This window comes from Acinonyx jubatus, chromosome C1, assembly GCF_027475565.1.
Source record: "Acinonyx jubatus isolate Ajub_Pintada_27869175 chromosome C1, VMU_Ajub_asm_v1.0, whole genome shotgun sequence".
Classification (NCBI taxonomy): Eukaryota; Metazoa; Chordata; class Mammalia; order Carnivora; family Felidae; genus Acinonyx; species Acinonyx jubatus.
In genome coordinates this window covers 70,673,649-70,699,837 of record NC_069381.1, presented here as the reverse complement: position 1 = coordinate 70,699,837, position 26,189 = coordinate 70,673,649, and the positions used below count along the sequence as shown (strand labels likewise).

The following is a 26,189-nucleotide window of genomic DNA, read 5'->3' as shown; positions in this document are numbered from 1 at the left end:
TTATGAGATTGTTTATCACTAATCGATATCTTCAGGGACTCTTGATTTATAATTCCGTGTTTTTGTTGTTGTATTTTATTAGCAAAGTTGTCAAGCATATATAAAAGTAGAATACTGTGACAAACCCTCTATATCTATTACCTGGCTTCCATAATCAACACATGACCATACCTGTCTCTTTTATACCCCTCATTTGATTCTCCCCTAGACATGGATTATTTTGAAATATATCTTCAGTATCCTATCCTTTCACCTATAGATGGTTTGGTATGTATCTTCAGATCTTCTTTGTATTTTGATAGTTCTTTGTCTTCCCTCTACTGGTAACTGCCATTTTTTTTTCATGCTGTAATATTATTTATCTCTCTAATTTGATTTGTCATTTTACATGCAATTAATTGCCTCGGAGAGAAGTTGAGGAAGGTTCAACCTGCACATATTAAAGAGGTTTTTGTTGGTTGGAATCCTTTAAAGCTTACTTTTAGGATTGAGGCTTTTCAAATAGTTGAGATTCCCAATCTCTGAATTCTGAATGACTATATTTTCATGTATTTAATATATACTCTTAGATAATCAAAACTTTGATCCTAACCATTTTAATTCTAACAGACAATAAATCAAGGAACTTTTTCTTTCTTCTAAATTTTAGCAAACCAGAGATAATGGTTACTTTTATTTTTGTAAAGGAAGAAAGCTTATTCTTTCTACAAAAAATGAATTATGTCTACAAAAAAGAAAGTAGAATTTTTCCCTTAATAATATGTAATTAACAAAATTAGTAAAGAATCCATTAAAGAGAGATTTTATAAATAGCAGTTCCCAGGAAATTACACTCTATAACTAAATGAAATATTTAATCTTGTTGAGGCATTATCTTAAAAAAAATTGTGCAAATATGTATGAATTAAAAAGATAACATGACGTGGCTTGATTTGATTATTTGCTATAAGACAAGGTCCTTAATTAGAAATTTGCAGCATGTGGAGATGATATGAACAATAGGTCAATGAATGTTAGATTTGTATCATTCGTTTCTAAAATTGAGTGTCTCCATAGTTTATGAATTGGGTATTTTTTTTGCTCTGTTGTTTATACTCTTTCATTTCAGGAAAGCTGTTTTTCAAAAGAACCTAGAGCTATTTTCTTTCTTGATAAAAAAAAAAAGCAAAACAATGAAATGATGTAAAAGTTGTCTGACAAATATCATTGAGATTACAATGAATTATATGCAAGGTCTCATCATGTCTCAGTATAAAGGATATTGTTGATTTGTAGAATTTGCCAGTAATAATGTTGCCTCATGTGTTCCATGTGAACTCAAATTTCTAAGTAAACTTGAAATATAATTAACAATTCAGTAGTTCTAAAAAAAAATGAGATATTAATGAATGATAGAGTTTACTCACAGTTTAATGTTTATTTTATTTTTGAGACAGAGAGAGACATGAGTGGGGGAGGGGCAGAGAGAGAGACACACAGAATCCGAAGCAGGATCCAGGCTCTGAGCTGTCAGCACACAGCCTGTACTTTACTCACAGTTTAATGTGTTCTTAGTAGTTGGTTTGTCTAAAACACATAATGAAGTGCTCTAGACAACCATATTTTTCATGGGGTACAAAATTTAAAGTATGAAATCTATTCATATTTGTTTATAGCTCTTATTTATCAAAGGAACAAGAAATTAGAAAAGTAAAAATATTTATTATTTAGTGATTATTAGAAAAGAATAATAATCTTTCCTTCCTCCTAAGAAGGAAAATCCAATTTGAATGTATCTGCCCTTTATAAAATAGACATCATATTGCAGGGTTACACAATCACTATCTAAGTTCAATACTTAGACATTCATTTGACCATGACTTTTCTAATTTTAATTCTTTTTAAATTCTTAATTCTTTTATTTTGCCTCAAAAGAAAACTTTATCAGCAATAACCCCCAAATTATCTTTAATTCTTTTATTTTGCTCAGAAGAATACCTGATCAGTAATAACCCCAAAGTTATCTTTAAACCATTAATAATTTTCTTCATTTATGTATATTAAATATGCATTTCCCCCACCATGCATATTATATGTTCTCTGATCTCTGGCACATTAACTTTCAAATTATTTTTGTTTTTCTTTACCTGCATTGAACATAGACACCTAAATTGTATAAATACTAAGGAATGCAAAACACTGAGGAATAGTAATAGATTTAGCAATCAAAATATACTGAGGCAGTATAGAGAGTCCACTTAATCACTTATCCTTCCCTGTCTAGAAGTTAATTGGTTTACTTACTAAATATTTGTTGATGTCATTTACTATATGTCAGGCATTCTTCTAGGCATCAGGGACAAGTGAACAAGATGAACAGTATCTCAGTCCTCATATATGTATTCTTGTAAGGGAAGAGAATCAGTAATCAATGAATAGTAAGATATAGTAACTTATGCATGATAAGTAGGGCAATGGGAATGATACTGATTGGAGGTAGTAGTCAACTTGGTGACTCCCATGGTTGGAGTGATCAGAGAAGAAAATTGATATGAGAAGTGCCTTTTGAGCTAAAATCTATATAATACAGAGTTAGCCATTGGAAGATCTGGGGCTAGAGTTCTAGGTAGAGGAACAGAGTGAATTTTGCAAATTGAGAATTAATAAAATATAGGTACTACAGACCAGTCTCTGAGAAATAGAAGTAGTTTTAGTTATCAGAATGCCTTTTTTTTTTTTTTTTTTTTTAGTGTGATGATACCTATTTTATCATGGGGATGAGTAGAATTTTCCTGTGTTGGTCCTTGTGCCTGAATGAAGGTGAGAGGCATATGGTTTCATAGTATCTAACTATTACAGAGCAACTTAGATGTTAGCCAAGAACCCCTTCTTTATTTACCTATAATTGCCTGCATTTTCTTCAGGTACATGGTAGAAGATGTACTATGTTGCACTAAATAAATTTTTCCATGTAAATTTTCCCCAAGTCTCCCTTACATAGTTTCTGTAGCATTAAAGACTGTCACCACAAACTTGTTATCTTATGGTTTTTATGTCCCCAAAGTATTCGAAAATGTTAAGGTTGGGGGCGCCTGGCTGGCTCAGTTGGTTAAGTGTCTGACTCTTGACTTTAGCTCAAGTCATGATCTTGTTTGTGTGTTCGAGCCTCCCATCAGGTTCTGCACTGACAGCACGGAGCCTGCTTGGGATTCTCTGTTTCCTCTCTCTCTGCCCCTCCCCCACTCATGCTTGCTTGCTCTCCTACTCTCTCTCTCTCTCTCAAAAAAAAAAAAAAAAGATGTTAACATGGCAGTATGGCTTAAGATACTCATATCACTAACTTTTTGGGATAAGGTCATATAGCTAACTTCTAGATTGATAGGTAGTTACATAGTATATGTCACCATATAGTAAAAATACCTCCTCTCTATATCATTTTATAAAATCTTTTTATTTTTCTAATGAACTTAATTATTCTATATATAGAATTTTCTAATGTCTACATACAGAAAAGGAGCGATAACTTTTACTTTGTTGAACATAATGTGCATTGAACAGACTTTAAGTGCTTAGTATTTGTTAGTATTAATTCTCCCTTATTTGCCCTCAAATTATAGTGAAGTAAGTAATCTTGAACTTGTGTTAATTTAAAATTTCATTTATATTAATGGTTGCTTAGTGTATTATACAAAGGATAATGGTATTTGAAATATGTGTTTTACTAAACTATAACATTATCTTTTCTGGAGATCTTTTAGGTTTTAATTTAATTTAATTGCATTATAGGGTGAGTCTCAAACTACCAGGGCATATTAAGTTTCATTAGAACTAACAAGTCTTGCTTTTTGTCAAGGAACACACGTGGAATCTTTTTTATTTTTATTTTTTTAAATCATGCCCTAGAGGGTTGGTAGCTGTCTTTATTTGGCAGCTACCGAAAATTGGGTTTTCACTTTCTAACTGTAACTCAGTTGTCCTCTTTACACCACATGTTGCTATTCGTTGCAGATAGGTTTAGACTGCAAAACTAATGATGGTAGTAAAAAAAGTCACATGATATAAGTTAAGGAATGGGACTAAACAATTACTACATGTCTATGGTGTATAAAATGCTTTATTGTTATCATCACTGTACATCTAGCATGTATTGATTGTTAGGATATGTCAACCTCTTTATACATATTCTGTTTCTTCTTATATGTCAGGAAGAAGTCTGGTCAATATACTCTTGGTTTCCTAGCACTATTTCCAGATTGTTATCTTTTCACTGTTGAACAGAAACTTATGCTCTTCTGAGAATAAAGCTCTCTAAAGTTTCATGGTGCATACCTACACTGCCTCTGTCTTTCCTATTTAAGATTATCTGCAGAACTCTTGGACATTCCCATTTATTCAGTGAATACTTTTTTAAAGTTTTTTTTTAAATTTTAGAGAGAATGAGCAGGGGAGAGAGGGAGAGGGAAAGAGAGAGAAAAGGCGAGGGAGAGAGAAGGAGAGAGAGAGAGGGAGGGAGGGAGAGGGAGAGAGAATCCCAAGCAGGCTCCACATTTAAGGCGGAGCCAGATGCAGGGCTCTAGACTATGACTTTGGGATCATGACCCAAGCCAAAATCAAGAGTTAGATACTCAACTGACTGTCCGAGCCACCCAGGCGCTTCCAGTGAACAATTTGGATATCTTACCAATGGTTATATTTCAAACGAAAGTCCTGTCTTTGTCCTAAGTGATTTTAACATGCAAATGACCCATCCAAAATCTATTAAAAGACTACTTTCTTTCCATTGGATTGTCTTTATACCTTATCAAGAATTTATTGACCATAAATATGAGGGTTTATTTCTGGACTCTCAGTTCTGTTTCATAGATCTGTATGTCTATCCTTATATCAGTACCACATTGTTTTGATTAATGAAATTTTATAGTAAAATTTGAAATTTGGAGGTGTTAGGCTACCCATGTTCTTTTTTTTTTAAGATATTTTTGGGCTATTTTGGCTTTTTCATACTAATTTTAGGATCAGCTTGTAAATTTCTGTGAAAAAGCTACGTAGGATTTTGATAGGTTTTATGTTGAATCTATAGTCAGTTTGGAGAGTATTTTCATTTTAACAGTATTAGGTGTTGTGATCTATGAACATGGGATAGCTGTCCATTTATTTAAGTTTTTAAATTTTTTTCATAAATGATTTTTAGTTTTCAGAGCACAAGTTTTGTATTTCTTTTGTTAAATTTATTCCTAAGTATTTAATTATTTTGATGCTGTTGTAAATGGAATTATCTTTTTTTTTTTTTTTTTTTTGGACTGTTCATTTTTAGTGCATAGAAATACAGTTGAGGGGCACCTGGGTGGCTCAGTTGGTTAAGCATCTGACTCTTGATTTCTGCTTAGGTCTTGATCTCACCATTGTGAGATCGAGCTCCCACGCTGGGCTTTGCACTGAGCATGGAGACTGCTTAAGATTTTCTCTCTTTCTCCCTCTGCCCTTCTCCCCATGTTCTCTCTCTAAAATAAAAATTAAAACACAATACAGTTGATTTTTGCATATTGATCTTGTACTTTGCTAAACTCAATTATTCTGTTTTTTTAGTGGATTCCTTAGGATTTTCTATATGCAAGATTATGTTACCTGCAAATAGAGATATTTTTACTTCTCTCTTTCCAAGGTGGATCCTTCTTATTTCTTTTTCTTGCTTAATTAACCCTGGCTAGAACCTCCAATGTAATGTTGAACAGCAGTGGCAAGAGCTGAACATCCTTATCTTGTTCTTGATTTTAGGAGAAAAGCATTCTGCTTTTGACCATTACTTACGATATTAACTGAGTTTTTCATAGATCCCCTTTAGCAACTTGAGGAAGTTCCCTTCTATTCCAAGTTTTTTGGGTGTTTTTATCATGACAGTGTGTTGAATTTTGCTCAATGACTTCTATGACTCTGTTGAAATGATCATGTGGTTTTGTCCTTTATTCTATTGATATAGTATATTACATGAATTGGTTTTCAGATGTTAAGCCAACCTTTGCATTCCTGAGATAAATCCCACTTAGTCCTGATGTATATTCTTTTTTTTTTTCCTTTTTAATATGTTGCTGGATTTAGTTGCTAGTATTTTGTTGAAGAGTTTTGTGTCCTACATGATATTGGTCTATAGTTTTCTTGTGATGTCTTTGTCTGGTTTTGGTGTCAGCATAATACTGGTCTTGTAGAATGAGTTGAGAAGTGTTTTCTATTTTTGGTAAGAGTTTGTGAAAAATTAGTATTAGTTCTTCTTTCAGTATTTGGTAGTATTCAACTATCACTTAAACTATCTGGGGCCGGGCTTTCTTTTGTGCGAAGTTTCAAAAATTACTAATTCAGTGTCTTATTATAAATCTCCTCAGGGGCACCTGGGTGGCTTAGTTGGTTAAGCATTTGACTCTTGATTCAGGCTCAGATCATGATGGTCTCATGGTTCATGAGTTCCAGCCTTGCACTGGGCCCTGCACTGACAGCACAGAGCCTGCTTGAGATTCTCTATCTCCCCGCTCTCTCTGCCCCCACCCTGCTCATGCTCTCTCTCTCTCTCTCTCTCTCTCTCTTTCAAAATAAATAAACTTAAGAAATTGTTTAACTATAAATATATTCAGATTTTCTATTTCTTCTTAAGTCACTTTCAATAGTTTACCTCTTTCTATGAGTTCTAGCTTTCATCTGAGTTACCTAATTTATTGCCATATAGTTATTCATAATATTCACTTATAATCCTTTTTATTTCTATAAGGTTGGTAGTGATGCCCTCTTTCATTACTGATTTTAGTAATGTGAGTCTTCTTTTTTCCTTGGTCAGCTTAGTTGAAGGTTTGTCAATTTTGTTGATCTTTTCAAAGAAACAAATTTTGATTTTATTTTGTCTATTGCTTTCTATTATCTATTTCATTAATTTCTACTCTGATCTTTATATTTTCTTTTCTTCTGCTCACTTTGAGTATAACTTCCTCCCTTTTTTCTATTTTCTTAAGGGAAACTGAAATCATTTATTTGGGACCTTCCTTCTTTTCTAATGTAAACACTTAGTGCTATAGATTTCTTTCTAAATTCTAAACTTCATCCCACAAATTCCGATGTGTTTTGTTTTCATTTTCACTCAGTTCAAACACTTTTTAATTAAAAAAATTTTTTTTTTTAATTTTATTTTTTGAGAGAGAGAGAGAGAGAGAGACAGTGTGAGTGGGGAGGGGCAGAGAGAGAGAGGGAGACACAGAATCTGAGGCAGGCTTCAGGCTCTGAGCTGTCAGCACAGAGCCCGATGTAGGGCTTGAACTCACCAGCAGTGAGATCATACCTGAGCTGAAGTTGGATGCTCAACCAACTGAGCCACCCAGGCGCCCCTTTAAAAAATTTTTTTTTAATGTTTATTTATTTTTGAGAGACAGAGGGAGAGGGAGAGCGAGGGATCGGGAGGGGCAGAGAGAGACGGAGACACAGAATCCTAAGTAGGCTCCCTGACACAGGGCTCAAACCCACGAACCGTGAGATCATGACCTGAACCGAAGTCAGACACCCAACCAACTGAGCCACCCAGGCATCCCTCATTTTCTGATTTTCCTTTTTCTTTCTTCTTTGATTCATGGATTATTTAGAAGTATGTTAGTTTGTGTCAAAATATTTACAGAATTTTCCAGATACTTTTTTATTATTAATTTCTCATTTAATTCCATTATAATCATAGTACATACTTCATGTGACTTGATTCTTTTTGTATTTATTTAAACTTATTCTAAGGTCAAGGATATGCTCTTCTGTGTGGTAAATGTTTCATTTGAACCCTTGAGAAGAATGTGTGTTCTGGTGTTTGGAGATGTAATATGCTATAATTACCAATGCAGTCAAGTTGATTAATAATGTTGTTCCAGTCTTCCATGTCTTTATGTGTTTTCTTTCTTCTTGTTAAGAGAGGCATGTTGAAATCTTCAATTACGATTGTGGTTTTGACTCACCCATTTTCTACCTCCCGTTTTCCTTTAAAGACTTACACATGTATTAGGTCACTGGTATTTGTTTTACAGCTCACCGACATTCTGTTCATTTTTCCAGTCTTTTTTTTTAATCTCTCTGTTTAATTTTAGTTATTTCTATTGCTGTGTCTTCAAGTCATTAATCTTCTCTGCTAATATTAATTTAACTCATTGTATTTTTAATCTCTGATATTTTAATTTTCACTATTAGAAATTTGATCTTTTTTTCAAACATTCTGTCTCTCTACTTGGCATGTTCAGTCTTTCTTCTAGCTTCTTAAACATATGAAATACCATATAATAACTGTTGCAATGTCCTTGTCTACTAATTCTATCAGCTATGTCATTTCTGGGTTGGTTCACAATTGATTTTTCTCCACATTATAGATCATATTTGCCTGCTTCTTTATACACATGGTCATTTTTTATTGGATGTCAGATGTGAATTTTACCTTCTTGGGTGCTAGATATATATATTTTTTAATTTTATAGACACTCTTGGGCTTTGTTCTAGTATACAGTGAAGTTACTTGGGAACTTCACTTTTTGTAGGTGTGCTTGTAAGCAGAAAGAGAGCAGCTTTTAAATAAGTCTTCTCTTTTTATATTTCTTTGATTCACTACTGAAGCAAAACCCTTCTTTGCATTCATATTAGTTTCCTATGGCTGCTAAGTGCCACAAACTAGGTGATTAAAACAACAGAAATGTATTGCCTCATGGTTCTGGAGGCTGGAAGTCCAAAATCAAGTTGTCAGCAGGATCTTGCTCCCTCTGAAACCTGTAGGGAATTCTTCCTTGCTTCATCATAGCCTTTGTTTTTTTGCTGGCGATCTTTGGCATCCCTTCATTTATAGATGCATCACTCCAGTTCTCCGGCTTCACACAGTTCTCCCCTGCTTCTTCACATCCTCTTGCCTTTTTGTATGTCTGTCTCTATGTCTAAATTCCCCTTTTATAAGAACACCAGTCAGAATGTATTAGGGCCTACCCTACTGACTTCATTTTAACTTGATTATCTCTGTAAAGATCCTGTTCCAAACACGGCCACATTCTGAAGTGCTGAGGGATAAGACTCAAATATATGTTTGTGGAAGACACAATTCAAGCTGTAACAGTACTATACCCAAATATCGTAAGTTACGAAGGTTTTCACTTTGGTTGCTCAGAACAGGAGCTATTTATTGCCTGCTAGTATAAGCTCCTGAAATTGTTCCCTTTAATCTTTTTGGGTGGTTCCTTTTCCAGCCTTGGTTAGTTTCCTCACCTGCACATGCTGATCAGTACTCAGAGACTCAGGGGGATTCTTGGAAATCTCCAGAGGTGTTTTTTTGTTTGTTTGTTTTTTGTTTTTGTTTTTTTGAGCAGCTATCTACTCTGATACTCTATCCTGCAAGCTCTAGCTGCTTTGACTTCCTCAGTCTTCTAGCTTCCTCTCCTCAACTTAGCTGGACCTACTAGCTACCTGTGTTTGCACCCCCTCACAGTGACTTGGAAAGGTTTTCGGGCAATAAGGCAGTTATGAACACACCTCATTAGATTCCCATCCCTTAGGGATCACTATCCTTCTTTGACTGATGTCTAATATGTTGGACACAGTTTTTTAATTTTTTTTTTCAGATGTTTTATCTGGTGTTCCCAGTTGTTACAGGCAGGAAGTTAGATCTGGTCCCCATTGCTCTGTGTTGGTTAGAACAGCTGTTTTTCTGTTTTTCTGGCCCCAGTGCAAGCTGCTTTGAAATACTGTGATGTGGCTATAAAACTGATTGAGGAAGCTTTCTGTATACTGAAAAGATCTCAAGGATATGATGTTAAATGAAACAGCAAGAAACAGAACAGGACATGATATGCTATCTATTATGTAACAAATGATAATAATAGTAATACATTATTTATATTTACATAAACAAACATGGAAGGATCCATAAGAAACTAATGAATCATATTACTATCAAAATTGAAAAGATTATCAGATGGTGGTGGGGGCTCCAGGAGGTGGCATCTTGCACTGTAGTTCACGCTCAGTCATGTCAGAGCCCAGGTCATTGGATGCCAGCCCGGGGTCCCTGGCCATGCACAAGGCAGGGTGTTGAGGCATAGGTTGGAAAACTAGGATACTCAAACCAGACAACTGCAAGATGCTGTCACAAATGCGGGGAAGCATTTCGGAGAGCTGTGCCAAACCTTTGCTGCTTATGTGCGGAAAAATGCCAGACTGTGAGACAAAGCAGACCTACTGGTGAATGAAATCAACGTGTATGCCTCTACAGAGACCCCAGGTTTAGAGCAGGGCCTGAAAAAATAAAGGAGGGAGGGAGGGAGGGAGGGCAGGAAGGAAGGAAGGAAGGAAGGAAGGAAGGAAGGAAGGAAGGAAGGAAGGAGAGAGAGACAAAGAAAGAAAGGAAGAAAGCAGGGCCTAAAAAACGTTTCTGATTAGTTTGCCAAACTTCAGTATTATCAACAAGCAGAGGTTGAAAGACTTGAAGCCAGAGTAGTTGAACCTTTGAAAGCTTATGGAACCATTGTGAAAATGAAATGAGAGGATCTCAGAGCAACGTTAATAGCAATGAATTGGGAAGCCAATCAGTTAACTCAGAAGGAATACATATTATTGTATCCTTTGACTTTTGATCTTTTTTTGTTTGTTTTGTTTGTTTGCTTTTTAATGTTTGTTTATTTTTGAGAGAGTGCAGGTGGGGGAGGGGCAGAATGAGGGGGACAGATGATCGGAAGTGGGCTCTGCGCTCATAGCAGCGAGCCCGATATGGGGCTTGAACTCACAAACTGTGAGATCATGACCCGAGCCGAAGTTGGATGCTCAACTGACTGAGCATCTGGCTTTTGATCTTTAAAAAAATGTTTTGTAAGGCAGAAACTTAATTGCAGAGAGCCACAATGGATGCTACCTGAACAACTCATCATCTGAAGGAAACTATTGACAGTTTTGAAAAGCAGAAAATAAAGGACATAAAGACTATATTTTTAGAATTTATCACTATTGAAATGTTACTTCATGGCAAAGTTTTAAAGGTCTGCACTGCTATCTACCAATTTATACAAAACATTGATGAAGATTTAGAGGTTTTTCGAAATTGTCCATATCAACCAGATTATTCATCCTGTTTAGATATTGTCAGAGCAGATCCAAAGTCAACTCTTCAAAGATCACTGTCAGCTAAGTGTGTATCTGCAATAGGACAGATAACTAATAAAGGATCAACAAGCAAAAGATGATGATGAAGAGGATGATGAGGACTTAGATATTACAGAAGAAAATTAGTTTTCTTAAGTAATTTCACATTTCATTTTTCTTTTTTTTTTTTTAAATGTTTATTTTTGAGAGAGAGAGCAGGGAAGGGACAGAGAGAGAGTCCCAAGCAGGCTCTGTGCTATCAGCCTGACACAACGCAGCGTCTGACACAGGGCTTGAACTCACCAACTGTGAGATCATGACCTGAGCCAAACAAAGTCAGGCGTTTAACCAACTGAACCACCCAGGCACCTCTCACATTTCATTTTTCATCTTAAATGACTTGGAATCCAGAATTACTACATTGTAAAACTTTATACTGGCTTCATAGACATTAAACCTCAAAATGAAGTCCTACTGGAAATGAAAATTAAAGGAAATTTATGCTGACCAAAAATGAAGATTTTAAAAAATAATGCACACCAATCATTTCAATATCCTATCTAGCAGTATGTGATTTTTGAATAGGTTCCATTTAAAAAAAAATAAGATGATATATTTCAAAAGTATTTTATATTAATGCACTATACCTAGTTGAGATTGCAATATAAATACTGTAGATGAAAAAACCAAGAGATCTAACACTTCCACTTGCTTCTTTTGCTTTCATCACCAAAAAAGGGTCTTTAGTCATTCTGATTAAATACAAATTCTGTTCCATAAAGTCTTAGCAAAAAGATAGGTTTTTTTTTCTGTACTGTTTTTCCCTTTTACTACAACCTGAAGTTTCCTTATTTGATGCATAATTTACTTTTCAACAAGAATGTAATTACTTTTGATTAAAGGTAATGGGACACTAGGATATCAGTGTCTTAAAACTACATAAAGCATAAATTTTAGCTTCACATAAATGTGAAAACCGTATTCAGCCTGATTCTGGTTTTAAAATGAAGATGCTATTACACTAAAGCATTATTACACTAAAACATATAAAGCAGTACTACAGTTTCTGGAAATCTGTAATTTGGTGGAATGTGGCCTAAGAAAACATCATGGAAAACCATAAATCATTACAAGTCTGTAAAAATTTTACTAAACCGCCATCTAATTAATGAAAGAGTATATACTTTTATTCTTGAAAATAATACAGCCTTTCAGTAAGTACAATACTTGTGTTTCTTTGGATGAGAACTGTACTTTTGTTATTTCATGGATACCAGTCAGGCATATAAAAATTACGAAATTCATAAAATCACTTGGGATAACCACAAAAAGCAATCTAAGTTCTCAGTTTCGCTGAGAGCATGTTCTGAATTGATATTGTTTAGTTTTAGGTTTTTGGTGTCCGAAAATCTCCTGTTCTCCCTTATGATCACATTGTAGATTTTAGCTAGTGCCTTACCTACCTTGCTTATATGTAACAACCATAAATCACACTTTCCTGTTTCCTCTACCGTAGGTGATCTCTCTTAGTTCATGACCACTGTGGTGTGTTTGGAATTGACTTCCCTCGCTCTTGTTATAGTGACAAGTGTGATGATTTCTGTTCTTGGCTTTTGGTTTTATTTATTTGATATTAAGAATGATTTTTCCCCCTCATACAATGCTGTAGCATTTGAGATTATCCAACCACTCATAAATATGTTTAAGACACATAAGAATATTAAAGGGGAAATATATTTATATAACTCATTTATTTGCAAGGCCTTTTGACCACTTTTTTTCCTATTGAGGTATAATTAATGTATAACATTATATTAGTTTCAGGTGTACAACATAGTGATTCAATATTTGTATGTATTATGAAATGGTCAACACAAAAAGTCTACTTAACCATACATAGTTACAAATCCATTACCATGAATAGTTAGAATTTTTTTTTCTGTGATGAGAACTTTTAAGATTTACTCTTGTATGTCAGTTATGCCTCATTTAGAAGAAGAAAATAGAAAACATTTAAAATTTATTCTTTCCCAAAATAAGTTACTCCAAATTTATCAAAATCCCCAACCCCACTTTTAAAAATCTGATGGCATAGCAGGAAGATGTGATTTCAGTTTATGCAAACAGGTATTTTGATCCAACCTTCTTTGGATACAACCCCAAAATCTACAAAATAATGTAAGGGAGAATCCTGTTTCTCATCAGTAAATAAACAAAACAACTTGCAAATACACAACACACTATTATGAAACATGATGTTGTACATGGACAATTGGTATTCTTTACCAAATAAGAGTATAGATATTAAAAATCCATATAATTGGAATAATTTACAATTATATTAGTATGCCTTGCTTTCTCAGCTTTTGTTTCACATGCATTTATAGAGGGCCAGAATCAATAAAGTATATGTACTGCGAATTGCTTACTTTATGAGTAACAAACCTAATAATATGTATGATAATTGGAAATTATGTGTGTGCATTTTTAGCATGGTTGCAAAACAAGAAGTCAATTTCCAAGGCAATTTATAAGAATACAAAATGTTCACTAGCATAATAGTTTTTTGTTGTTGCTTTTGTTATTTTCAGAATATTAAAGGTTAACAATACTTCAGTTAAAAATAATTCACCACAGTTTATTTTATTTTGAAGACCGATTGCTATCTGTCTTTGTTTTCTAAAGGTGTTCTTAAGGACTATCTAAGAGAACTTCCTTCTCCTCTGATAACAAAGCAGCTTTATGAGGCTGTAATAGATGCAATGGCAAAAAATCCTTTGAAAACGTCATCAAGTGGATGTGAGAATGACCCAAGTGATTCTAAGTATACTGTTGACCTGCTTGATTGTCTGCCTGATGTTGAGAGGGTGAGCATCAGTAGTATACCTTTTTCCCTGAAAGCCAGCTAATGAATATATACTTAGCTCCAGAGCTACAAATAGTTTTTCAGGTATTTCACATTTGTGGCACTTAGGAGTTTAAGCTCTGCCTTTACTAAAGGCTCCTTAAACAGCATAAATATAGATGACAATTTTATCTTTTCTGTAAATAATTTTAGTCTAGGCACAGGTACTTCCTATATGTTTTTAAAGAGTATGGTTACCTTATTATTAAAATAATATATGCTTATTATAGAAAAATTGAGAAGATATAGTAAAGAAAATGGACAATTGCAATTATCAATAACCAAAGGCAACAATAATTAACGTGTTAGTTAATTAACTATATGTAGTTAATGTATTTCCTTTTAGTATTTGAAAAATATGGTAACTGTTTCAGTGTACGTGGCTTAGCCTTAAGACGTAAGTAACCCTCACCACCACCATCACTTTCCTTCTTGTGTCTTCCCATTTACCTCCTCACAATCTAAATCTTGGGACCAGTATCTTCAGGACCAGAGGAGATAAAAGGGTAGCTGGGTCTGCAGAACCAGTCTCAACCTAACTTTAGCTGTTGTTCCTTAGAACAAAAGAGAAAATAAGAGAGAGATGGCTGAGCTTGTCCAGATGAGGTCAGCTTTGCCTATATTTCTTACTATGTGCGGGTAGAAAGGGCAAGAGTGAATGTGTGAAAATATTAAGCCCCAAAACTTCATTCATCTTTACTGTCCCCTTCCCTGTGCTCGGTCCAGTTAGATCAGTAAGTATACTCCTGTGGGTGAAAAGAAGGGAACAACTACAAAGAAGTAAGCAGAATTAGAAGGGTGGAGTGAAGGGGTAGACATATTCCTTCTTCGTTGCCAGGTAAAATTGTATCATTTGACTTACGCGTGAGGAAATGAGTGGAAATTTAAATCACCTGCTCCAGTTATATAGCTTTTATGAGTGCTGTAGTCTGTCACCTGAATTTATAGGTCTTTCTGGTCCTAAAGCTCTTGCTATTATCATCCTTTCTAAAAAGGCTTCATAATATTCCATTGAGTGGATTTGACATAATTAATCACTATTCTCTTTTGTATAATATTTAGGTTTTGAGCCTATTTGTATATATTTTTATGCAGAGATTTCTTTTCAGTTAGAATTACTTATTTGGAATAGAAATAATGGAATTGTTGATTTAAATGATGTGAACATTCAAAGGCTCTTTTTTTAAAAATTTTCTTTAATATTTATTTATTTTTGAGACAGAGAAAGACAGAGTGTGAACAGGGGAGGGTCAGAGAGAGAGGGAGACACAGAATCTGAAACAGGCCCCGGGCTCCAAGCTGTCAGCACAGAGCCCGACACGGGGCTCAAACTCACGGATCGCAAGATCATGACCTGAGCCGAAGTCGGACATTCAACCGACTGAGCCACCCAGGCGCCCCTCAAAGCCTCTTAATATGTTTTCATATTACTTTTCAAAAGGGACACAACAATTGCATTTTTTGGCTCATCTTTATTTAGTAGACAAAAAAATATTTTACTTTAAATTGTATTTCTTGGTTTGCTATTGAGATTAAATCTAAGATATTTAGCTTAGGTGTGTGTGTGTGTGTGTGTGTGTGTTGGTCACAGCATGGTATGCTGAAAGTAGCCTTAAGATGTCAACATATGTAGAATCCCACTTGTGTTAGCAAATGTATAGTGAGTGGAGATGAAGAATGGATATTTATTATTGACATTGCTTTTATGATTCATATATTTGATTTGTTTTGATTTCAAAATATCAATTACAGTCTCCTCTAACTTTTCTTCTTTCTTTATTCCTTTCTTTCTCAGCCGAACATTAGAAGAATATTTATTTCGGCTGTCCTTATTTCTTCACCACCCTTGACTACTCAACACATTGTAATCTGGCTCCTTACCCTATCTTTCTGGACTTGTTTTTGCCAAGGTTACTAATGACCTTCTGATCAGTGAATCCATTTTTTACTTTTGGCTCTAGAAATAAGTCATTTTGATTTTTTTTTTAATAATTTTTAAAATTACAGTTTTACTTGGCATTCATTTCTTTAATACAATTATGAAGAAGAAATTATACACTCATTTTATTTGTTAAACGATTGATAACATGCCAGTACTTCAAAAACCTCATTTCTTTCCATAATTGCTTAGACCTAAATAACCTTCCACCCCTTACTAGTTTCTTCAAGTTTTGAAAAATATTCTTTTTGGGGGCACCTGGCTGGCTCAGTTGGATCCTTGATCCTCAGAATCGTGAGTTCAAGCCCTATGTTGGGTGTGGAGATTACTTAAATAAATAAAAATACTTTAAAAAAAGTATTCTTTTTCAACAACAAAAAAAATTTTTTTCATCTCTAGCTAGTCTATTCTTTTTTCCATGGTTTGTCTACTTGAAGTATTTGTTAGTTAAGCACATTGGCCTTTTTCCTATTCTGGATCATGATAGACCCTGGCCACGTTTGAAATTGTTAGCTTCCTAAGTTTAAGGCTGGCAGTCCCCTGATTATGACTATAGGATTTATCTGTTCTTAAAGATAAACACTCTTACCTAATCCCTTTTCCATCATAGCCTTTGCTATTGTCAGTTTAGAGGAGGGAAGAGAAGAAAACGTTGATGTATATTTTCCTAGGGACGCCAGTTGAAATTTGGAATGCATTCATGAGCCTTTATAAAGACTATACATTTTAACCATCTAATCAATCAAATTATGTCATTGGAACCTAAGGGTCCAAGCTTTGAAACAATCTTTTGAAAAGTAACAGAATGTCTGTTTATATTTTCTGCTGTAAATTGTGTCCTTAAATTTGCTCCTGTGTATGACTTTACTAAGTGAAATGTAATTTAACTTAATTTAGGCAACCCTAAAGATGTTGCTGGATCATTTGAAATTGGTGGCTTCTTATCATGAAGTGAATAAGATGACGTGCCAGAACCTGGCTGTGTGCTTCGGACCGGTGTTATTAAGTCAGAAGCAAGACACTAACCATAACAACAGAGTCTTTACTGATTCAGAAGAACTTGCAAGTGCTTTGGATTTCAAAAAACATATTGAAGTTCTTCATTATTTACTTCAACTCTGGCCAGGTAAATGATTCTCTGGAAATACTTTTCTGTTTCAAGGGCAGAGTGTTTGAATTAGCTAATCACTAAATATGCCCATATATGATTGCAGAAAATATTTCCTAGATTTTGCTTTTTCTATTTAAATTTTTTGCTTTTGCTGATAATATAATAGACCTATAGATCACTGTGCACATTTTGGATTTAGTCAGATCAGGATTTGTATCCTGGTTGTGTTACTTATTAGCAGTCTGGTCTTGGGCAGGTTCTTTAACATCTTAGAGCCTCAGTATCGTCTTTTGTCATATGGACTTTAATAATATTTAGGGAATTTATAGGAGGCTTAAATAAGGAGTTACGTATGTTAAGCTGCTCAGTGCAGTTCTTGTCACATAATAGGTACTCTGTAAATATTAACTTCTTTAGTCCTTCAATCAGTTCTTCTTCCTGACATTTTTACTGTATTCATGGTCATTCTTCAAATTATCCAGGCTTGACTTGACAGTTATCTTTGATCTTTCCATCTTTCTTATCCATCCCTTGTTCCAGTCAAGAACAAAAAGCTGACAGTTATTTTCCTACTATATCTCTTATATAGTTTCAGAGCTAAAAGGAATACATGTTTAATTAGATGTTCTAATGCTGTATTTAGGTTCCAAATTTTTCTTATCCTATAGTAATGCCTGCTTCCCTTCCCTACCCTGCATAGTACCAAACATGAAAGTACTTAGGAGCTCTATGTAGCATACAGTGGTAAAAGTGGTTGGCTCCTGGAGTCAGGCTTGGATTCAGATCCATTGTGGCCCAGGCACATACTTTAATTCCCCTCAGTATGCTTCTCTATAAATAGCGCCTACCTCAGGGTTGTTGTGAAGATTCTGCAGATAAAGCATCAAAGATAGTGACCAAAGTGTTTTGCATAAAGTTAGCTCTTTGTTACTCTTTTAATGATATATGTAAGGATGGACCAAAGTGCAACAAAATGCTTGATTTAGTCTTAAAATACATTTAATTAATTTTAAAAAGTGAATAAAAAACTTCAACTTTTAAATTTGGAAAGTTAAAATTTTTGCTTTCTTTCAAACACAAGCTTAAAAGTCATTTCTAATGTGTCTTTTAACTGAATTGGTATATATAATTAATTATTTAAAAATCCTGAATCAAGATTCTTTGGCTAATTGGTTTGATTTCTGCATTTGGTGCCCAACATAAGGGATCTCTGAGGTTAAAGTTTCAAATGTGTTTTCTATAGTTTTTCCTACAACTGCTTTAATTGTAATAAACATCAGGAATTGGGAAAGGAGCCATCTTTGTTCTAATCACAAATTAAAACTTGCTTACCTGGAGAGATAAACACAGTTTACTATCAGTACCTGATTATTCTGTATCAGAGGTTAATGTTATTTAAAAATAACTCCTCTAAGGACCTGAATACAGATTCTTCCAAAGAAGACAAATGGATGGCCAACAGACACATGAAAAGATGCTGAACATCACTTGTCATTAGGGACATGCAAATCAAAACCACAATTAGATATCATCTCACACCTGTCAGAATGGCTAGCATCAAAAAGACAAGAAATAACAAGTGTTGGTGAGGATGTGGAAATAAGGGAACCCTGTGCAGTGTTGGTGGGAATGTAAATTGGTGTAGCTGCTATGGAAAACAGTATGGAGGATCCTCAAAAAATTAAAAATAGAAATACCATACAATACAGTAATTCCACTATGGGGTATTTACCCAAAGAGAATGAAAACACTAATTTGAAAAGTTTATTGCAGCTTTACAATAGCCAAGATATGGAAGCAGCGTAAAGTGCCCATCAGTAGATGAATGGATAAAGAAGATGTGGTATATATACTAATTATGGAATATTACTCCGCTATTTAAAAAAAAAAAAGCGATCTTGCCATTCACGACAATATGAATGGACCAAGAGGGTATCATGTTAAGTGAAAGAAGTCAGACAAAGGCAAATACCATATAATTTCACATATATATGGAATCTAAAACCAAAACAAATGAACAAACAAACGAAAAAACTGGAAACAGACTCATAAATACAGAGAACAAACTGGGGGTTGCCAGGGAGGAGATGGCATGGGGGAAGGAGTGATATAGGTAAAGGGGACTAAGAAATACAGACTTCCAGTCTACGGCCATACCACCCTGAACGCACCCGATCTCGTCTGATCTTGGAAGCTAAGCAGGGTAGGGCCTGGTTAGTACTTGGATGGGAGAAATACAGACTTCCGGTTATAAAATAAATAAAGTCACGGGGATGAAAAGTATGGTATGGGGAGTATAGTCAACAATATTGTGATAATGTTGGTGACAGATGATAACTACACTTATTGTGGTGAGCTCTGTGTAATGTATAGAGTTGATTCACCTGAAAGTGATATAGCATTACATGTCACCTATACTTCAATTAAAAAAAACATCTGCCTCCTTTTCTATAACCTGTACTTTTCTTTAGTTATAGTACCTCAGACAAAGGGCGGAAAGATGAGAGTAAATACCAGTTAGTTTTGCCCTCTAAATCATTTGTTTTTGGATTCAAGAGAAGGCAGACATCAAATAAAAGTAGTGCAGTGACTGTGCGTGAGAAAGTTGATAGTGATACAGAGAATGAGCCATAGTGCATTAACTTGGTAAATGCCCATCTCTATGTGTTAGATAGAAGGTTTGACTCCTTGCTATGCATATCTTACATATTTTTGTTTTTGGAATTTCCCCTACTCTGGAGGTAAAAAAAAGAGTTGGTTCCACATTTCTCCCATCCACCTTCGTTTTTACTTTAACTTTTGTGTTATTTTTTGTTTTTTCATTTGGGGCAATAGTGAAATTTGCTTTGAGCTTTCCATTTGAAAAATCTTATCTTCAAAGTGATCAGTTAAAATCCTAGCATATTGGCACCGAGAGGTAAAAATCATCCTGCCAGTGGTATTTCAGATTGTCTTCTGCCAAGCCCTAAGGTTCTTTGGAAGCAGCTTTGGAGCCAGATTGGCAACAGGTGAGGGAACAAAATGGAAACACACTTCCCTTTTGATCAAAACAGTTTTTGTTTCATCTTTTATATGTATTGGATTTTTATAAATTGTTGCTTTTTAAAAATGGTCTTGCTGTTGTAAGAAGAATATTGAAATTTACTGATAGGCCACTCTTTCTCTTTATAGAAGGGGAAATAGCTTTAGAGAGAGTGTAACTCCTAGACTAGCTGTTTGCTGTATCACATTTTCTATGATGAGTAAATTTTGGGCAGGTTTTTTTGGGAAAAAGCTATCAATTTTTTCCTATTCCTTTTGTTTCACTTTTCTCACTAGACTAACCTTTATGAGGTCAGGGACTATATTTTGCTTACCCTTATACACCTAAGTCCTAAAACAGTGCTTGGCACTAACGAGGCACTCAATATATTCTATTAAATAAGGCAATTATACTCTAGACAAAAGGCTAATAATATTAGGTGATGGTTGAAAATATAAATCCACCAGTAGAAAACAAGATAAGAAAATTAAGATTCTTAGTACATACCATCACATTTTGAAACATTTTCAGCAACTTTATAGATTGCATTTTTAATTTTATTCTGTTGAAGACGGACAGTCATAGTACTAGAAAAACCAGAACTTTTGGGGTCAAAATTAGCCAGTTTCTCTGCATTTTTAATAGGAAAGCATTCCACCATCAGTAGTTTAAAAAGTCAGTGAGGTTGATTTTTCAGAAATTGAATTCTTAGTCCAAAAGATATAAAATATTACTATAATTGGTTTCTTAAATCCTTTCCAAGAAAATACACAACAATAATGTTTGAATAGGGATTTGGTTTAAGTAACTGGCAACAAAACAAATCTGGGTTTTGAAGGTGAATGTCAGAAGATGAGAGCACGACAAGACAGGCTCAATCTAGAGTCAAAAATGTGTTACTTAGGGGCACCTGGCTGGCTCAGTCGATAGAGCATGCAACTCTTGATCTTGGGGTCATGAGTTCAGGCCCCATGTTGCCAAGGCATAGAGCTTACTTAAAAAAGAAAAAAAAAAAGTTTTACTTTGGTTGGATCACAAACCAGATTACTTCAAGGTTAGCAAAGTACTGTAATGAAAACAACAGGCATGCCACTTAAGCACTAAGAACAGGAATAGCAAGAAAATGAGGGAGAAAAGGCAGGAGACTTAGTAGAGATTAGCAGCTAGAGGAGAAAAAGGAATATGAATAATTAAGCAGTGGAAAAAATCAGCTATTTATTCTGCAGTTGCTTCAGTTAATGGCATGGGGCATTCTATATTAATACTGTTATTAAAGATCAATTTAAAGTAAATATCAGGGGCACCTGGATGGCTCAGCTGGCTAAGTGTTGACTCAGGTCATGATCTCTCAGGCGTGGGATTGAGCTCTGCTTTGGGCTCTGTGCTGGCAGCACAGAGCCTGCTTGGGATCTCTCTCTCCCTCTCTCTCTGTTCCTCCCCCACTCATGGGCACACTCGCATGCACTCTCTCTCAAAAATAAAACATCAAAAAAAATAAATATCAGGCCTTTGTTTTCCAGAAAACTTTAGCTCAAGAGATTTTAGCTATTCATAATTATATATAATAGCCATCATAAAAATATAGACAAATGGAAATGTTAAAAACATACCTATAGATAGTTATCAAGTATTTTAATAAAATCTAAGTACAAAAAATTATGTAATCTCTGAAAAATGTATTTTAAGTTTATTTTTGAGAGATAGAGACACAGTGTGAGCAGGGGAGGGGCAGAGAGTGAGGGAGATACAGAATCAGAAGCTGGCTTCAGGCTTGAAGCTATCAGCACAGAGCCCGATGTGGCTCAAACTCATGAACTGTGAGATCATGACCTGAGCTGAAGTCAGAGGCTCAACCGGCTGAACCACCCAGGTGCCCCTGAAAAATGCTGTTAAGATCACTGTAAGTCTGCAAAACTAGCACTATATACAAGTTTGTATTACTTTGCAATTATCTTGTTTTGTACAGTAAGGAACAAGCATTCGTTATATGTTGGAGAGTGTAAAGTGGGTGTGTTATTACTGATAATATATTCATACTGGTAATAAGTATCTCAGTGAAAGAAAGTGTACATGAAGAGGCATTTATTAGTGGAGAATAAGCAAAAAGAGGAAAGTATTACGGGTAGTTTTCAAAAGCTATGCCTCAACATTCAAGTCCATCTTATATACAGAAGAACCGTAGGCAAATGTTTTGTTCAATATGCACTAAAGAGTAAGCAGTGAAGCCTTGGTTTGTCATGAAGTTATGTGTATATCTGTGGTAATCTATATGGCCAGCACAATGCATACTCTTAGAAGAAATTAATATGAGGAATGTTATTTGAGATTGTTAGATATCTAACTAGAATGGGAAAATAAAATATCTGTACTATTTTCAGGCAATAAATGAAGACTATTAGTAGCTAATGCTGTATAATCAAACTCAGGTAACCAGTGGTCAAATTTAGTATTTGTGCATTTTATCAAAGTGAAATTTGGGCTGCTTAGTAAAATAAATTATGACACAGCTGCTAATAGAATTGCAAAAAAGCACAAAGGTTAGAGTGAGCACTTTAGATGTCTTTGCCTCATTTAGATGTTTGCAGAAGAAGGAACTTTTTGTTTTGTTTTTTTGTTTGTACACCAACATGCCTTGCCTGCTTTTTGCTCTAGCTTTTAATATACAAGAAGCTACCAGCTTAGCTACTGTTTGAATTACAGCTAGATAATAATTAACTTGCACAGAAAGTTAATCAGCGTTGGAAATTTTATTTGTTTGGGGATGTTATGATATGGCATGAATTAGCACCATTGACCACTCTACTAGCTTCTGCCCCTATTCTTGATTATGTCTGGTTAGAAAAAAGTAATTATGGAATGCTTTTTTTAAAATAGTGTGCATGTTTTGTTTTTAATGCATGTTTGTAGTTGATTATTAAATGGCTTATCTTTAGCTCTGTTTTTTAAAGGCCAGGTGGATGGCTGTGACTAAGCAAATTTATTGTTTGTTTCTAGCGCAACGTTTAACTGTCAAAGAATCAACAGATAATTTGTTCCCAGAGCAGAAGTCTTCTCTAAGTTATTTGAGGAGGAAGAAAGAACGACCTTGCATGTTAAATTTGAGTGGTACTGATTCATCAAGAATACTTAGACCGAGGCAAACCAGATTAGACAGTCCAGTTAGCAATCGGTATGCAGGCGACTGGAGCAGCTGTGGAGAAAACTACTTTTTAAATACAAAAGAAAATTTAAATGACGTAGATTATGATGATGTCCCTTCAGAAGACAGAGAAAACGGAGAAAATTGTAGCAAAATGTATGGACCAGATATAATGATTGAACAGCCAGTACCCTTGTCCGAAGAGTACACATTTCAGACGTATTTGACAATGCAGACAATTGAGTCTACAGTGGACCGAAAAGTCAATCTCAAAGATCTACAGGAAAGTATTGATACTTTGATTGGAAATCTGGAGCGTGAACTCAACAAAAACAAGCTTAATATGAGTGTTTGAGATTGAGAGGTTTTATTTGCTTTTTTGTAATGTTTTAAATTTTAAATCAATCTTTCTCATTTTCTTATACCTCTCACAATGGTTTTATTTTTTTTACTTTTAAAAATTCCATTAATTTCTAATAAGTTCATGTGATTCCATTAAAAACGCTATCATTAATACAATTTTTACTTATCTCAATAGAAAATTTTTCTTGGGGCAAAGATAACTTGGACTTGTGAATATTTTAACAAATACGGCCAATTCTGTGGAGATGACTTTTAAATGCACTTACAAGGTTCAGATAAGTTATTGGCCCCTCACGGTTTTTGTACTTTATAGGAACTGCTCTTTTGTAGCTGAAACAGGTGTTTCTTTCAGAGGAACGTGGTAGCTGCTCCGTCTGGTTTGCGGTGTGAGCCCATGTACACTGCAGCATCCTTTGATCATATTTCATTTGCAATGCAAATGCTGCTCTAAAAAACTTTTTATAAATAAAAGTAAAATTATACAAATATTAATGTATTCTTATTAGTGTTCAGTAATTATTTAAGCTTATGAAAACTAAATATTTTTATAAACCTGAAACGTGTATATTTATAAGTGCATATATGGATAGATGTTAGAATGAGAGGAGGCATGGGCTACAGAATCACATGTATCTTTAAACTATATATGTCATGAGGCCAAAATTATTAGCTTCAAATGTCTTTTTCAGGGAAAGAATATTTAAGTTAAAGGAGGAGTTCTGTAGAAACACTTGAACCAAAACACTAGAGGCATCTGAATAGAAATAATAGACTTTCTTTTTTTATTCACAGAAAGTCACAGTATCCCTAGTGAGAAGTCATCTTTTAAATTGAAATTCTCTAACTTCTTAAGGGATTAAATGCCCAGATTTCTGCACTAGTGATTTACACTTCAAAAATCTTTACCTACTCTATGCATTTTTATGTTCTGCTTTTTTAAAACAGAGTAATTGTGCTTTAAGTGTATTATTTATTTGTAGTAGTACATTGATAACATTGACTTTATAATTGCCCTCATATGTATCTAAAGAAATCTTGCCAGCATAGTCCATGTTATTGATTTTTAAAAATAACTTATTTTGGCTAAGTGTATCTACCAGATAGGCATTATAGCAGTCACAGCAGTGTTTGAAAAATGTAAATTTAGAAGACTTTTTATTAAATTGGAATGTATTTTTTTAAACTTTTATACCCACAGAACATGTAATTTTAAAATTATAAATAAAATTTGAATTACCAACTTAAAGATGTAGCAGCCACTAGAAAACACTTCTTGATGTTTTTCTAAATATTAAAGTATTTAACTATTTCTATGTTAAATATACACTGATAAACAGAACACCTTGTTATTTAATTTGAAAACTCAATTGTTAAAAAGCCAGATAAATAATTATTTTTATATGAAAATTTCATTTTTTAAAGCTTTGTATAACAATTCAGAAGAATACCAAAAGAATTTGTGACAGGTATATATCTAAACAGTCAAAAGAAATGTACTTTAAATGTTTTATAGGAAGACTTTGTTTGCTATATCATGTATACTGTATGAATTGAATAAGTTGTTCCAGAAATGTAAAAGTTTTATTAAAGAATTATAACCTTGGTGTCATGCTATTAATTATCATCATGATTTTAAGGATCACTTATTTTAATGTCATTGTTTTTAAACATGTTAAAGTATTGGACAATCAAATGTTATCCATAAATCCATGTAACAAATCCTTTTTGTGCAGAATTGAATTTTCCAGAATCTGAAATACCTTAAAGGCCAGATTTATTTTGTTATATAAATTTGGATTGGAATAGTTTCATCTCTGCTGTCTTAAATAGAAAATACTAAGCATTTATTTTGTCTGGATCACCGAGTCCTAACTGTAAATCTCTTTTGTTGACTTTGCTGTGTTTAGTAGTGCTCTGTAATTTATGCCTTTACTTTAAATGGCCCTTAACTTCAAATCTTTTTTGGGTTTTCATACCTGCTTTTTATAAACTCCTGGGATCTCTCTACACAGACTACCAGCTGTCATTCCCTTCTAAGTCTACTTGCCCCAATGTTTTTTAGGATTAAAAACAATCTTAATTTTAGTGCATGTACCTGAATAAAATTTCAAGCAATCCGTATGGATAGAAAATAAAAAGTAAAAGTGTGCCTCCCTGCCATTCACACCAATCCTGCTTCTCAGAGGTAACAGCCACTTTTTATTCTTTAGGTAGCTACTATCTCTACCACTTGATCTAGGTTTACTGTGCCTGTTTCTCGATTTGTCATTTAAGTAGTATCTGTTGATTGTTCATTATGAATATTAAGGAATGTCCATTCCTCCTCCCCATTTTATATTCTTTTGGTTTCCTTTATAACTAGTAATCTTTATTTCTTGATCCATCTGTATTAAACAATGTCTCTTGGCTTGCTACCATTGTGGAAATGACCAACCCTATACTTTCCTTTCAGCTCATTACTGCCTTTTACCTCCTAACTTCTCTAAGTTACACAATTAGTTTATTAATCAGCATTAATAGATGTATATTATTTGGGGGAACTATATTTGACTTAAGTTTTTCCTTTATATGTTTCTAAAAACAACAAATCAATAACTAGCCATTATGTAC

At 34.3% G+C, this 26,189-nt stretch overlaps 1 protein-coding gene across 3 annotated transcripts in view; it reads left to right on the top strand.

Moving 5' to 3' along the window:
• The window catches only part of SYDE2 (synapse defective Rho GTPase homolog 2), a 50,910-nt gene extending 25,717 nt beyond the window's left edge, over positions 1 to 25,193 (top strand). The window contains exons 5-8 of one of the 3 annotated variants that reach the window (XM_027058721.2): positions 13,786 to 13,967; positions 16,842 to 17,070; positions 22,456 to 22,503; positions 23,072 to 23,210. In XM_027058721.2, the coding sequence (XP_026914522.2) occupies positions 13,786 to 13,967; positions 16,842 to 17,070; positions 22,456 to 22,466 (422 nt within the window). In that variant the 3' untranslated portion in view covers positions 22,467 to 22,503; positions 23,072 to 23,210. Of the gene's footprint in view, positions 1 to 13,785; positions 13,968 to 16,841; positions 17,071 to 22,455; positions 22,504 to 23,071 lie in introns of all 3 variants that reach the window. The other 2 variants (XM_027058720.2, XM_053214342.1) reach the window with 2 other exon arrangements.
• The last annotated feature ends 996 nt before the right edge of the window (positions 25,194 to 26,189 follow it).